At 52.2% G+C, this 15,506-nt stretch overlaps 2 protein-coding genes across 2 annotated transcripts; both read right to left on the bottom strand.

Annotated features, from left to right (window-relative positions):
• Positions 1-736: 736 nt before the first annotated feature.
• Positions 737-3,555, bottom strand: LOC117842620 (putative wall-associated receptor kinase-like 16). The gene is made up of 4 exons (XM_034723105.2): positions 3,035-3,555; positions 2,500-2,938; positions 2,236-2,391; positions 737-2,116 (listed from the first exon to the last, which is right to left on the bottom strand). Exons 1-4 carry the CDS (start codon positions 3,527-3,529, stop codon positions 948-950), a joined length of 2,259 nt encoding a protein of 752 aa, XP_034578996.1. The 5' UTR covers positions 3,530-3,555; the 3' UTR covers positions 737-947.
• Positions 3,556-13,972: 10,417 nt separating this feature from the next.
• LOC117844314 (uncharacterized) lies at positions 13,973-14,665 on the bottom strand. The gene has a single exon (XM_034725049.1). It carries the CDS (start codon positions 14,663-14,665, stop codon positions 13,973-13,975), a length of 693 nt encoding a protein of 230 aa, XP_034580940.1.
• Between the last annotated feature and the right edge of the window lie 841 nt (positions 14,666-15,506).

Raw genomic sequence — 15,506 nt, 5'->3', positions numbered from 1 at the left:
TTGGGAGCTTGGCTTCAGCTTGCCGGCAGCTTCGATGCTTGCGAGGTTCTTGCGAGGTTTTGGGAGCTCTTGCCCTGGCAGCTTCCGTGACATACGGTTGCCCTGGCAGCAGTGGACATGCTTTACTTGCAGTATCGAAGGTGTTTTATCTTGCATAAACCGTCAGGGGGACAAAGTGATTAGGAATCAGGCAACAAGTCGGCGTCTGTTCCTTTACTTTTGTATGTTTTTTTTAACCCGAGGGTGCTCAGCTAAGCATTTTGGATTTTTGCAATTGAATAGAAACCTTCTAGTGCTTGTAACCCCTTTTTCTCTCGTGGTAATCGTGAATTTTATTTCGTGCGAAATCACAGTGGGCATCACTGTTGGCCATCATGGATAGAGAGAGGGAGAAGGGAGGGAATGAGCCAAGTGAATAAGTAAACCGAATGACCAAATGGCCAAGAGTCTCCTCCTCAAAGCTCCAGAGCTCTATTTATAGGGAGGAGGAGGTGGCTATTTATATTAATTCCATTGGTAGGGTCAAATATTACAGATAGGTCTAGAGTTCACAAAGAGATTCCTAGATGTTACAACTGAGTTCCTAACCCTCACAAATAAGCCCTTAGACCCCATTTTGGACCTCTTTTACATACAAGGGAGTCTCTAGCCTTAGGCCTCCTAAGGCACAGCCCGACATCGTGTCAAACCACACCGTATAGTTTGAAATTGAATAATAAACGTAAGAGCCACGACAGACAAAATTTTGATGGGCCATATTTCACGTTCAAAGAAATATTTTTTCACAAAGTCTAATTCCTAGAGAAGCAATCAACCTATGAAAACAATTACACCATCACCTTTTCATCATAGGGTAATGTAAAAGTAGGACGGCACATGTACAGATCCTCCGCAAATCATTGCAGTCAAGAAAAATGTACAAATATCTATAATGTGGAGTGTTGTAACTAACGCCCAGATTCTAAGCCCATGGCAGCTTTCTTTGCAATGCTGAAATTTCCTGTAGTACCAGTCGAGTTCACCATGGACGGCTCTCCGAGCAAGCTGTCCAACTCTTCAGGATTCTCGTGTGCCCATGGATGTTGCACGATCTTTCTCAGCCTACCAAGCTTATCTGCAACTTCCTTCATTGATGGCCTATTCATGCCACTCATCTCTAAGCATTGCCTCGCTAAATCTGCAATCTCCTCAAGGTACTCTATGTTCTCATTGTTCTTGATTTGATCATCTAGGATATCCTCAAGCTTGTTTTCTTTCATTGCATACAAAAACCTCATTGACAGACTCCTGTCGTCCTCAGGTCCTTCCAGGTTGAGTGCCTTCTTGCGTGTGAGCAACTCAAGGAGAACAACTCCAAAGCTGTATACATCACTTTTGTCAGTTAATTCGTATGTTTGCATGTACTCCGGATCGAGGTACCCACAAGTTCCTTGGACAACTGTGACAAATTGTGACTTATCATTTGGTGCTAGGATGGACGCGCCAAAGTCAGAGACTTTTGCTGTGTAGTCACCATCTAGAAGGATGTTGGTAGACTTGACATCGCCATGGAGAATTGGTGGGGATGCACAGGAATGGAGGTAGGCCAATGCTTCAGCGGACTCATAAGCAATCCTCAAGCGAGTGTTTAAGGAATTGTGTTGACTATGGTTTCGATGGATGAGATCAAATAGTGTGCCGTTCGGGATGAACTCGTACACCAGCATGGGAACTTCAACTTCAAGGCAACAACCAAGGAGCTTCACGATGTTCTTATGGTTGATCTGGGACAGAATTAGCATTTCCTTACCGAACCCTTTCTTTTGTTGCTCATCGATTGTCATGCATCTTTTCACAGCTATCTCGATGCCGCTCTTTAGAATTCCCTTGTAGACAGTTCCCTGGCCTCCATGGCCAAGGACTTGCTGTGCATCAAACTTGTTTGTTGCTTGCTGCAGTTCTTCTTCGGAGAAGATTTTGAACGCGACGCCTTGTTGTGATTTCATTTCCTCGAATAAAAGCAGGCCACCATGCTGTCGGAAATACCGCTGTTTTATGCGATGCAGCTTCCTCCTTTCTCTGATCAAGTATGCACAGGTAATGCCGATCACAAGGGCCACAAGTCCAACGCTTGCACCTGCATGATCATACTTCTTTGCCGCGTCATCCAAGTTTAAAACCGATCGTCTTTGTTAAACTTACGTAAACCATTAAAATGTTAAATAGAAAAAACCGATAACTTGCTCATAAACCTACCAACAACCGGCGTCATCCAAGTTGACCTTTGATTTTTCACACAAACGCCGTTGATCATACTTCTTCCTCGCGGGCATGAACACGTGAAATTCCCCGGTGTATTTTTGCATATTCCAGCGCAGGGGTAAGTAACATTGTCTAGGCACTCGTTGATATCTGAAGCCACGAAGAAAAATGCTTCCTTAAAGTCATTGCATTAACTTTGCGAACGCGAGAAATAGATGAAAAACAATGCACCCGAGGAGAAAGGAGAGTAGTGGGAACCTGTGCATCCGTCCATGGTATACGGGTTGCCTTCGAATCCGTCAGAGCACCTGCAGCGGTAGCCTGCATCATTGTTGACACAGTCGCTATGGTCGCTAACACAAGCATAGCTAGTCTTGTTGATCCTGGCTTGTTCACATGTTTGCCGCGTGATCCCCCACTCCATCACAACCGGGGTCCTTGAGTCATCAGTGTCGTAGAACACCGTTGAGGTGAGGTAAGTGGTGCTGAAGCTGAAGGCCGCGCTCTCCATCACGGTGACATAGTTGCAAGGGGTCTTCCTCCATATCTCAGTAGTGTTGTACAACTCATTGAAAAAACCTTGGTAATACCGGACGCCTGTCGGCAGATCCGCCTGGCAGCACCCAGCGTTACCGGTGGAGCATGATGAGCCGTTCTTGAGTGGTTTGTCGCATGTCGACTTGCAGCCAATTATGTACTGAGCATGTATCATCGAGCTGCTGAGTTTAGACATGTACAGAGATGGACGAAAAAAGAACACCATCAGGGTGGTGTGGTGTAGACTGCTACTTACAGAATCGCTCCACATGTAGGCGAGGCTTTTGCACCCGACGACGATGACTTTGTTGTCGCTCGCCGACAGCACGTAGGGCAGGTTGCTGATGTTCACCCACGCGTTGTTGTAGGACATGTCGCTCGTGGCTTGGTCGTAGCACTGCCGGGAGATAAAGGTCTTGAGCCAGGCCTTGCCGTCGTGTACGGAGAACCTGATCACCTCCAGGGTCCCGTGGAAGAGCTTGGTGTCGCGGCCGACGGTGCTGCAGTTGAGCTGGAAGCCGTCGTGGATGGCGCACTGCGGGTCCAAGCCGAACGGGTAGGGGACGTCGATGTTGCCGCACCTGGTTGCGCAGCCGGGGCTCCGTGCCGCGGCGGCGGCGGCGAGCACCCACACGACCGGGATCAGGAGGAGCCGTGCCAACTCCATGATTGCCAGACGATAGGTGTCTCTGCCTGGTGCCTTCTCCAGATGTCCTTTGGACGGAGCTGGTTGTTGGAGCTTGGTGACCATTGGTTAACATGTGGACTGACTCTTCTTGTTTTTCTCTATAAGGTGGACTGACTCTTCTTGGTTGCAGATTGCGCGAGACACTGGCATCGGTGGGGTTGACCGCTTCTGGTCGTTCCAAACGTCCTTCCTTTGCAGTTACCCCTCACAAAGAAGAGCTGCACGGCACGGCGCAATAATATATTTTCAGTTCCAAGAACAATGAGGCAGCTCTCGTTCTTCGTCAGCCATTACCATCCAGAAGACCATAACCGATTATCAAAATGCTAGCGGCCTCGTGCCTCTCGTAAGAGTGGTATTACTATTAATCTTAAATCAGCATTCGGCAATGATCACTGTCAAGCTGAACAAAAATTTATGACAAGGCAGTATTTTTCTCTCTCTCGAAAGGCCGGCCTTGGGGTGACAAGGCAGTATCATTGCACATTTGCACTTTGATCATAGATTCATAGATTAATGTGTGATTGTCCGTCCATTCTTCATTGTATTGTAGCAGGTTTCTGTTTTCACTAGTAGAGAACTCACCTTCCATACGTACTCTTTTATCCCGGTTTAAAGTTGATCCGGGATAAAAGGTGCTTTAGTCCCGAGTCAAATATCAATCGGCACTAAAGATCCCCCTAAGTCTCGGGTCAAAAATCAGCCACCCGTGAGGACCCTTTAGTCCCGGTGAAAAAATTAGTTACCCATGAGGGACCTTTTAATCCCAGGTGGTAAGACCAACCGGGACTAAAGGTCACCATTTTAATCCCGGTTGGTGTATTTTATCCTGGGACTAAAGCTCACGACACCAACCGGGATAGAATGGAGTATTTTATCATGGTTAGAAACACCAATTGGGATAAAAGGGTCCCCCATGGGTGGCTAAAAAAGAATTAAAGGCCTGGGATCCTTTTTATCCCGGTTTGTAATAGCAACCGGGATAAAAGAGGGTTTTTAATCCCGGTTGGTGTTTCAAACCGGAATAAAAGAGTCCAGCCATTTCTTTAACAAGTGAATGGGAACATACCGACCGACAGTCAGAATTTCTTCGAATAACTAAATCTCTCAAAACATTTTATCTCGGTTTGTAATACCAACCGGGATAAAAGTGGGTCTTTTATCCCGGTTGGTCCTTTTATCCTGGTTGGTCCTTTTATCCCGGTTGGTATTACAAACCGAGATAAAAGGGTCCTCTAAGATTTAGTACAAAAGGATTGCATCCCCTATATAGTTAGATATGGTGTGTAGGTTTTGGCAAGGAAGTAACGCACGAGGCTTGAGGTCGTGGGTTTGAATCACACGGACCGCGCATTGCGTGGATTTTTTTTTTTGCATTTCTTTTTCAAAACTATTTATCCCGGTTGGTGGGGCCTGTCTCGCGCCTAGCATGGCAGCCCCTTTAGTCCCGTTTGGTATTAAAGGAAATCTTTTGTCCCGGTTTGGGGATCCAGAACAAAAGGCATCCCCTTTTATCTCGATTGCGTTATCCCGGATTGATTTTCGAAAGATTTTCACCCTACCAACCGTAATACCGAGTTTTCTACCCACGTTTCTTGTGAGATTCTTTTCACTTGTTCTCAATTGAGGACACGGAGGGGGGATCTCCCCCGGCTGCGTGAGTTCGCCACAACCCATTACCTAACGACGGCGACTCGGTGACCCTGCCTGAAGTGCTGCTGTGTCCTGATTCTTTTCCGACTAGATTCCGAAGATGTGAAATTTGTTTACAACGGCAGCAGTGAGTAAAGTGGTCCTGTAATATTGAACGCAGACAAAAGTAAGGACTAGGTTCCATCAACAAATCCAAAGCCTAGGTTCAGTGACAACCACATAAAAAGGAGCCTACAGTTAGACGTCCGAAGATTGTGTCCAGTATAAGACCTGACGCTGATCCAAAGATTTCTGATTGTATGTGTATTGAGAGAACTAACGCGAATTTCTTTACTTCCCAGTCCGGAAGGGCATTATGGCCGTCTTTTAATCTTAAAAATCTATTATTTTAATATAATAGTGTTAAAAGAAGCCATCACGTTCGCCGAGAGGGTCTATAAATTACCACATTTATCAAAAAGAAGAAGAATATACACCGTTGGATTTTATGAAGATCTAACGGTGTAAATTAATTCAAAAATCCCAAATATCTATGCAAAATACAATTACTAAATAGCAAAATTTGGAAGTACAAGGTTTACTAACATGTAAGTATTGGATTAGAACTCTATCATTGAAAGTCAAATAAAGAAACGTGGATCCCTTGGAGAGTTTAAAAATAAGGTGAGACTGCTTGATCTCTTTGTATTTAGCACAATAGCTAGCAACACGGTGTGCATCAGCATTGCGTCAAGAACTATTACCGTGAAGGGGGAAATAAAAATAAAAATAATATAGTTAATCGTATGCACAGTCAGACTAGGCCACATAGAGCCGATCGAGAAACACAGTTAAATAACACAATAATGCCAACAGCTCCGTCAAGCTGGACAGATCCAATCGACAACTAGGCGAAAAAAAAGTTATTTGATTGTTTTACGAGGATCACATTGTTTAATTATTGGCTCCTTAGCACAACGGATTACCAGTGAAAAGAATATGAAAAAAATGAAATACAAAAGAAGAAATAACTAGGGGACTCTTTCCTGACCATTAGGACAATTAATTTACAATGACACAAATAAATAAAACTACTTGCTTACGCTTATCTTGAGTAAAAGTCTAAATGTTGGCTAAATAGATACCGAAACAGTTAAGCCATGGTCACCTTTTGCGAGCTGACCTATGCTGCTTGAGGTCGCGATATCCCTCGCTGACATCCGGGACTAGACACGGGGCGTCCGACCGCGATAGACCAAAGAAGTTTAGTAGACTAGGGAGCGAGGAAGGTTCAGAGCAGCGAGACTGAGCTGCTAGCGTGGTAAACATTTTCACGAGGAGTAAGGGCAAGAATAGATTTGTGATAAACTGAACGGAAATCTCAACAAACCACAAAAGGCATCATAAACTTTGGTTTGTTTTCATATTAAGTTCATAAAACATCTACGATCCCTCAGCAGGTCAAGCATGGTAGGTACGGATAAGTACTTATGAGCATTGGTGTGGTAAGACAGTCATGACCGACGGTGGCAAACAGTGGCTCACATAGACAAGATGCCAATTCATGTGGTAGTTACTACAATGGAAGTGAGCATCTTTTATAAACAAATCTGTAGGAGAGGTTTAGAAATTACCACGTTAATTAGAAAAATAGAAGGATTTACACTGTTAGATTTTATGATGATCTAATAGTCTATGCCAATCCAAAGAGTCCATGTTAAATATAACTAATTGTCGGTGTTTCGTACCGCCGACTAGTGATTGTATGCCGCGCTCAACTCACTTCCGATGGCTAGCAAACAAGAGACAAGGATTTATATTGGTTTGGGAAGATCCCTACGTCCAATTTAGGCAGGAGTCGTGTTCCTTGGATCAAGTGCACTGGACTTACAACAGGGTGCTTGCAAGCAAGCGTCTGTGCGATGTGTGGGTGTATGTGTTGAATACGGAGAGAGTGAATGGAGGCCCGGTTCCCTTTATATAGGCTAGGGACTGGGCAACAATGTTGAGAAATGGAGCGGGTCCCCGACCTCAGAGGTCGGGGGTTGTAGCGTGGTCGGGTCTTCCTTGAACAAATAGGCTTCCTTGTCCTATCCCCTTGGCTAGTCGTGGGCCTCGCACATCTTGTACGGTGGCTCCTGTGCGGCATGGGTTTGCTTACGCACGGCCCGGCCTGCTCCGTGGCATGCTCCCGTCGTGTCCGCCAACTTCGTGGCAGTGAGCGGGACAGGTGTTGTTGATGTCGTCCGTACTGGTGACGAATGGGCAGGCCATGATTAGTGGCCTGGACGAGGGGCGTCCCCCCATCCCGGCTTTCCCTAACCTCTTTAGTGCGCTCACGGCCGCTCCTCGCCATAATGTCTATCGTTGGGTCCCACCTCGCCTGCGGGACCGTACTGGGCCTGGCATAGTGGCATGGCCTTGATCTTGACGGGTCTCCTTGACGGCGAAGGTGATGATGACATCAGGGCGTGTGGGCGCGTACGGCCGTGCATGGCCTCATCCTACAGGCCATCTTGGGCGGTCCGAAGGGTGTAGCCTCACCCTCGGACCCCCTGGTTCAAAGTCGGCTCCCCTCGCCCAGTCATGTCTCCGGCGTGGGGCGGTCGGGGGGCCACGTCGTGCATTTAATGCCTCTCGTACGGCATAGGTCTTTCTTAGACAAGGAGTGGGTAAGGCGCTGTGGGCCCCTTGTGGGCCCCACCCCGAGCTGGCTGAGCTGGCGAGTCATGGCTCTTGGCTTCTGACCAAGGAAGGTTGGTCGGTGGGCCGCTACATCATCTGGGCTGTTTCCAGGATGCTTCTAGCTGTTGGTCCTTTGGCCCTTTGGCGCCTGGTTGCCTTAAGCCCCTTTCATGAGGGTACCCCTGGTACAGGAACCCGTCAGTAGCCCCCGAGGCTTCTTCTAACCTTGTGGTTGGCGGAAGGCTTCTTCTCCCTTCTCGCACGTCGTTCGATGGCTGAGGCGTCCTGTGGGTTTGCGCGAGCGGATCCACTGGGTCTAGCCCCCGAGCTTCTGAGGGAATCGAAGATTCACCAAGAAGGTTTTTAATGTGGGCGTTGCATGTCTCTTGCCGCCGTTCGGGCGTTGTCAGGAGACCCTTTCTAACCTTATGGTTTCTTCGTGGTTGCATGCCGGTGCGCAACCAGGATCGGTCCACCCGGTGCCTTGTGCAATGCAGAATCCCGAGGTCCTACTCAGGGCATCATTTCGTCCTATAGTTGTTCACGTGGGTTTGCTGGTGCATTGGAGCTCACGGCATCTTTGCCTAGAGGGTGCCCCTCTTTGAACCTCGCGGTGTCGCGCAGCTTAGCCCTGTACTCGGGCTATAAACCTTGCATCATGCGCTACTTGGGGCTCCTGGCTTCACTTCCCAAAATGCTTCCATGTGCGGATAGAGGGATGAGGGCTCCAAGAGGGCATCTCCGAGTCTTCCAGGTTGGCTGCCGTGTAGCCTGTCCTTGATGCTTGAAGAATCTCAGCGAGCAGCTGGGCGTACCACAGGGGGTCTGAGGTACCTCCATTCTCGTTGCCGGTCCTGCTCCAAGATCCTTGCAGATCTAGCGGGAGGAACCGGTAACAGGCAAGAACAACCTCTGGGTCTCTCGGGGATCACTCGGGAGCTCCAGTGCTCCCATTCGATCCCACGGCGGACTAGCGGGCTCGACGAAGGCCGCCATGATGCTACTCCTGAGCCTATTGGGTACAACTACGGCCCCCTCTCATCTTCAATGGGAGTCTTTGAGTGTGGTTGTGGTTTTCTCTCTTGCCAGGGGAGATGGTGGCATCACTTGCTGGAGATGAAAGTGCTCTCGTCCTCAGTACCACCTCCGCACAGACAGCCCTCGAGGTGCTGATGCTACCAAAAACTCAGCAACGTGAGCATCCGCCACTTCACACCACCCTTGTAACACCACTTCCCATGGGCCCTAGGTGTTGCCTTGCTCGGCAACACTAGCTTTTTTTGTATCTGTACATGGCATCTTGGACAACCTTCTTGTAATGTTTGTTCCACGGAATAATAAATTATATCCTCGGTGCATGTTGCAAACGGCTTGCTTGGCCTTGGGGGCTGGTCGCTCCGAGCCCCTGGGTGTGCTGCTCCCGAGAGAGTGCGCTCATGTGGTCGGCATCGTGCCCCATGCGGTCCCTTTGCGGGGAGCAGCTCCTTGCCTACCAGGCTGGTCGGGCAAGTGTGCTCATTTGAGCGTTGTTGGGCAATCTGAGCAGGACCCAATCACCTTTTCGATTGCGGAAAGTTTAGCTATGTCTCACTGGGAGACATCCCGTTAATCCCGGTGGTCCGCCCATTTGGTCCCCGACCTCCTGCATGCGAGGTCGTAGGGCTCGTTGCCTTCCGTCGTCTGGAATACCCAAAGCGGACTTGTCATTAGGACTCAGATACAGTGAGAGAAGGTCGAGGGCCATGTGGCATCCTGACTCGTAGCTGCTGGGACTCTCTCAACCCATCCGTCCCTAGCTCTAGGTTTAGTTGGGCCTTAGGATGGCCGCGAGCCCGTCTGTTGGGCTGGCCTTCGTATCTTGGCTTGCTGCTTTGGCTTGGCCCAACCGCCAGGGCAAAGCAGCTGAAGGGTCGTCGCACGGGAGCCGAGATGCCACCTGGCAGCCACCCCATCATGTCCTGTTGCGCCTTGATGGCACAGGCCACGCATGCACGTCGCACTTTTGGCGTGCACATTTCCAGCGCCACTACAGGGGCTGGGCCCAACACCACGTGCAGTTGCTCGAAGGGGGCGGTTCGGCTCCCTAGGGCTTCACCCTTAAATCCGCCACCTCTCCTCTCCACTCTTCCCCTTGTCTGTCGTTCCTCCAGCCATTGCCTAGTAGTGGTGCTCAAACAGCTAGGAGAACAAGAGAGAGAGAGAAAGGGAGAGAGAGTGAAGAAGAGGAGCTGTGGGGGTGACTTGGTGAGTCCGGCGGTCTGCTCGCGCGCATTCCCTCCCGTCTGCCGGCGCCGTCGCCTCTGCTTCTTCCTCAGTGATGGGCTCGTGGGTTCCTTCGATGGTGACAGAGGTGAAGCTGCAAGACTTGGTCGCTGCGGGCTGCCTCCCACCAAAGGAGGAGGCCGGGGGGGCACACTGCTATGGGAGGGCAGTTCCCGCAACCCAAGCCTGGGGAGACCGTCTCCTTCCTCGAGTTCCAACCCTGGGAGTTCGGGCTGCCGGAGCACCCCTTCCTCCGGGGCTTCCTCCACGAGCTCGGGATTGAGCTGCAGCATTTCAACCCCAACAGGTTGCTACAACGTGTTGGCTTCATGACAGTGTGCGAGGGATTCCTCGGCATTGCCCACCATGCTTTGCTCTTCCGTCAGATCTTTGAGGTCCGGCAGCGCAACATTAGCTCGAGGGACAATGAGCTCGCGCCGCTTGGCTGTGCTTCCATCCAGATGCACCTCGGTACGCGGACAAATACCCAAAGATCAAGGCGAACGACTCCAATCAAGGCCGGCACGCTAATTGGTTCTACATCCGCGACGACGGCTACAGCTTCGAGGAGGGCGTCAGGAAGTTGTCAGCATTCACTGGCGGGTGCCCTGTATGGTGGTAGTCGTGGAGGTGGGGCTGCCTGGATGAGTACAAGAAGAAGGTCGACCAAATCATCGAGGTGCTGGAGGGGGCAGTTGCGAGCCGGTGTGAACGGCGTGGGGGTCGTCTGGACCTTCATTGAGAGGCAGATGCAACCGCTCAAGAAGAGGGCCCACGCCTTCTTGGAGTACTCCAGGATGACAGACAAGTCCTGAGAACGCTCGGAAAGCCTCCCCGACCATGAGATTTCAGCACGGGTGCGGGAGTTGATCAACATTCGGGAGCCGGTGCCCCCGGCCCTAGCGGGGCACCCGCAGGCCCTCTCGAGGGATTCCCCTCCTTGCCTGGTAAGTTCCTGAACTCTTCTCTTTCCATTCCTCATATTTTCTTGCGAGCACGTAGAGGCCCGAGCTACTGTTGGCGCGCAGGGGCTCGGGTGGCCGGTGTCCAGGTTTCCCGACCCGGACGGTTACCCCAGGGTGGCGAATGGGCTACCGCCAAGCTTCGTGCTGTCCAAGAGCGACGGCTCAAATATGACAGGGAGGTCCGTGCTCGGGAGGAGAAAATTCATGAGAGTGTGAGGCGCCACCAGGTGCGCCGCGACGTGGGGTTGCCGTCCGATGAGGACAAGGAGGAGGAGGAGGAGGAGGATGAGGACAAGAGCGCGAGCGAGGGCGTGCCTGTCCTCGACTTCCCATCTAACCGGAAGCCTTCTCATGGTCTTTAGGTCGGCCTTCCTGACCCCCTTCCCGACCGGAAGCCTTCTCATGGTCTTTAGGTCGGCCTTCCTGACCCCCTTCCCCGACCTTTGATGACGGGGAGGTCAGGATAGGAGCAGAGGAAGGCGAGAGCGTAGCCCCGATGCAAGACCGTGCATCCCAAAAATTGGTTGCCGACAGCTTGAGCGCCGAAATGAGCATGAAGCATGCTCGGGCCCACTCCAGCTGAGGGGCCAATCAGCCTTCCTTGTGCTTGGATGGTCGTCATTCTGGGAGATCGCAGTCGCCCGCCAGCTAGGGTCGCAGTTCAGGAGCCCCCAAGCAGCTATCACCACCACCGCCTAGCGCTCCGCTCAGCACGGCATGGAGGTTGGTGTCCCTCCCTTCTTCCGATGCCAGGTCGAGCTTGGGGGTGGCAGCCACCAGCCGGTCGCGGCGAGCACGTCCTCCGCGAGTGGGGGCTCGATCGAGGCTCCTAGTGCTGGCAGGACCTCTGCGCCGGCCTAGTGACCTGGCGCCGACGCATCAAGCTTGGGGATGGATCATGTGCCGGGGGGTGCTGCAACGGTGCCGTTGTCTCTAGCATTGGAGGGTGCAGCGGTCGAGGCCCCTTAGCCAAGGTCGGAGGCACCAGCAATGGCCCCGCCTTCGTAGGAGTCTAACAATGCTGCTGCGGCTTCCTAACCTGCGGTAGGTCAGGTGGCAGCGTGTGATGTCCCCGAGGACATCCCCCAAGGTGACGTCGTGGCTCGGGACATCCTGGCCCCACCGCCACCGGTACCTTACCCTCAGCTGGTCTTGACTCGGGCGGTCGCTACTACAGGTTTGCGCGTTGAGCTCGCCGCTATCACCGAGCAGTGGGCGGCAACCGGCACTCGCTTGCAGGAGGTGGTTAGAGAGCTAGAGGCGCTCTGGGGTATGTCGGAGGCGCTGTGGGTCCACCTGTCCGTTGGTGTAGCCCCGGAGGGCCCACTTGCAGAGTGGCTTGGGGCTGCCCGTGGTCTGGTGGACGACCCAATTGCGAAGGCGCTCTACCAGGGCGCCCACATGGCCTTCACCTCAGTGGCCACGCACTACGACAGCGTGGACTTTGCCGCCATTGGGAGCGGCTACACGAGGAACCATACCTCCGAGGAGCTTACGCAACTCGGAGAGATTGTGGCCCCTGGCACGCAGCAGCTAGTCAGGCAGATCTCACCAGCTGTGATTCGAGGCGAAGCCCTTCCCAAAGCCTCTGCAGAGTAGACATCTTAGGTTTCTTTTCTTTTGGCATCGGGCACGTGGCCCTATAATGAACTTGGTGTTTTTAGGTCGCGATTTTTTTAGAAATTTAGTTCCTTTTTTGCACGTGCTTTGCCTTTGACACTTTTCCCTACACAATGAAGTCCAGGGGCTGGCCCATGGAAGACTTTGTTTTGCCCTGGTCGGTCGAGTGACGCAGGTAAGGGTCCTGGGAGGTGTTCATAGGTGCAGCCTAGGAATGCATATGTATGCAGGTAGCCCCGACGAGCAGGTCACGCCGATTGCCCTTGTTGGTCGACACAAAGTGCTTGGTCAGGAGAGTTATAAGAAAATCGCGAACTTAATCAAGTATGACACTTCTTTTGATTGCATGATGCGAACTATTTTTACAAACTTAAATAACAAATCTAAGGGTAAAAGCGACGTAGCTGCTCGATGTTCCAGGAGTTGGTGAGCATGTCACCATCTTTGTCCTTGAGGTGATAAGCCCTCGGGCGTAGGACCTCAGCTACGGTGTAGGGTCCCTCCCATGGTAGCGTGAGCTTGTGCTTGCCTTTGGTCGTTTGGACCATTCGGAGGACTAGGTCTCCGACCTGGAAGGCACGACCTCATACGTTCTTGTTGTGGTAGCATCGGAGGGCTTGTTGGTACTTGGCAGATCGGAGGAGTGCCACATCTCGCACCTCGTCGAGCTGGTCGAGCAAGTCCTAGCGAGCCTCCTTCGACCTTGCCTCATTATACTCTTTGAGCCGGGGCACCCCATAGTCGAGGTCGGTGGGGAGGACGGCCTCCACGACGTATACCATGAAGAAGGATTTGAAGCCCATGGACCTGTTTGGGCTTGTCCTTAGGCTCTAGAACACTGCGGGCACCTTGCCTGCCCACCGCCCCGCGAACTTCTTGAGCCTGTTGAAGATGCGAGGCTTGAGGCCTTGTAGGATCATGTCATTAGCCCGCTCGACATGCCCGTTGGTGCATGGGTGGGACACCATCAACCCTGATGTGATAGTCATCATAGAAGCACGGGAATTTTCTCCCCGTGAACTACATGTCGTTGTCAGTGATGATGAAGTTTGGGACCCCGAACCTGTAGCGGGAGGAAGAACTCAACCGCGGCTGCCGACGTAACTTTGGTAATGGGCTTCCCCTCGATCCATTTGGTGAATTTGTCCACCGCTACGAGGAGGTGGGTGTAGCCCCTGGGCGCTCTTTTGAAGGGCCCGACTAGGTCAAGGCCCGACACTGCGAAGGGCCATTTGATTGGGAAGGTCTGCAGCTCTTGAGTTAGCACGTGCGTCTGCCGTGTGTAGTACTGGCACCCTTCGCAAGAGCGAACGATCCACTAGGCGTCCGCCACCATTGTGGGCTAGTAGAAGCCTTGTCGGAAAGCCTTGCTGACCAGCGACCTCGGGACCGCGTGGTGGCCGCAGATGCCGGCATGTATCTCCAGAAGTAGCTCCCGCCCCTGGTCGGTGGGAATGCACTTTTGGAGGATACCTGATGGGCTGTGCTTGTAGAGCTCCTCCCCGACGACCACAAAGGTCTTCGCGCATCTAGCAAGGCGGCGTGCCTCAGTGGCGTTGGCGGAGAGGGTGTCCCGCAGGAGGTAGTCGAGGAAGGGCGTGGTCCAGCTTGGCTCAAGCACCACGACCTCGAGGTTGAGGGCACCCATCTTGGCCCCTGCGGCTGGCTCCGCTGCTGACTCGGGGTGGCTTCCATTGGGCGTAGGCGTGGGCACCTTGGCAAGCTTGATCGATGGCTCTTGGGCGTCGTTGACGAAGACTCTTGGTAGGGTATGCTCGCGGTTTGACGTGAGCTTCGCCAAGAAATCGGCGGCAAGGTTATCATGCCTGAGGACGTGGTGAAGCTCGAGGCCGTCAAACTTCTCCTGGAGCTTTCGCACCTCATTGTATGAGGCGACCATCTTCTCACCGCAACACGAGGCTTCTTTCATGACCTGATCAACGACCAGCTCTGAGTTGCCCCTAATGTCAAGCCAACGAGAGCCCAGCTCGAAGGCGATCTTGAGGCCATAGATGAGGGTCTCATATTCTGCCATGTTGAAAGTGGTAGGGAAGTGGAGGTGGATCGTGTACTCAAGGTGATCGCCCTATGGGCAGGTGAGCACAACACCAGCCCTGACGCCTGCTGCCATGATCGACCCATCAAAGTACATCGCCCAGTACTCATGACTGGTTGGAGGCGGTGGGATTTGGGTCTCAGTCCATTCTGCGACGAAGTCGGTGAGGACTTGCAACTTGATCGCATTCCTTGGCACATAGCTGATCTAGTAGCCCATGAGCTCCCTTGCCCATTTGGCTACGCAACCAGAGGCGTCGCGGTTCTGGATGATTTCCCCGAGCAGCGCCAACGTCACCACCATGATCGGGTGGCTCTCGAAGTAGTGGAGGAGCTTGCGCTTCAAAATCAGGATGGCGTAAATCATCTTTTGGATTTGAGGGTAGAGTACCTTGGTGTCGGATAGTATTTCGCTGACGAAGTATACCAGCCTCTACACTTTGAGGGCGTGCCCGGGCTCCTCACGTTCCACGACGAGCACCACGCTGACCTCTTGTGTGGTCGCGGCAATATAGAGCAGCAGGGGCTCTTCCAAGGTCGACAAGACCAAGGTCAGAGGTGAGGCAAGAAAGGCTTTGATCTTGTCGAAGGCCTTCTGCGCCTCTTTGTTCCAGTGGAACTGGTCGGATTTTTTCAGGAGCTTGTATAGAGGCATGCCACGCTCCCCGAGCCATGAGATGAAGCGGCTCAAGGAGGCCAATCATCCCATTAGCTTCTGAGCACCCTTGAGGTTGGTGATCAGCCCCAAGTTCCTGATGGCAGTGATCTTCTCCGGGTTGGCCTCGATGCCGTGCTCGGAGATGATGAAGCCCAAGAGCTTG

The sequence above is a fragment of the Setaria viridis genome, chromosome 2, assembly GCF_005286985.2.
Source record: "Setaria viridis chromosome 2, Setaria_viridis_v4.0, whole genome shotgun sequence".
In the NCBI taxonomy this organism is placed as follows: domain Eukaryota; kingdom Viridiplantae; phylum Streptophyta; class Magnoliopsida; order Poales; family Poaceae; genus Setaria; species Setaria viridis.
This window is presented reverse-complemented; position numbering and strand designations above follow the sequence as displayed.

What these genes read in the sequence shown, in the direction of transcription:
- LOC117842620 (XM_034723105.2), bottom strand. Translation starts at nt 3,529, where the DNA reads ATGGTCACCAAGCTCCAACAACCAGCTCCGTCCAAAGGACATCTGGAG. An exon ending in TACCATGGACGGATGCACAG is followed by an intron (nt 2,392 to 2,499) that starts GTTCCCACTACT and finishes TCGTGGCTTCAG; the next exon opens with ATATCAACGAGTGCCTAGAC. An exon ending in TTGGATGACGCCGGTTGTTG is followed by an intron (nt 2,117 to 2,235) that starts GTAGGTTTATGA and finishes ATGATCATGCAG; the next exon opens with GTGCAAGCGTTGGACTTGTG.
- LOC117844314 (XM_034725049.1), bottom strand. Translation starts at nt 14,665, where the DNA reads ATGGCAGAATATGAGACCCTCATCTATGGCCTCAAGATCGCCTTCGAG.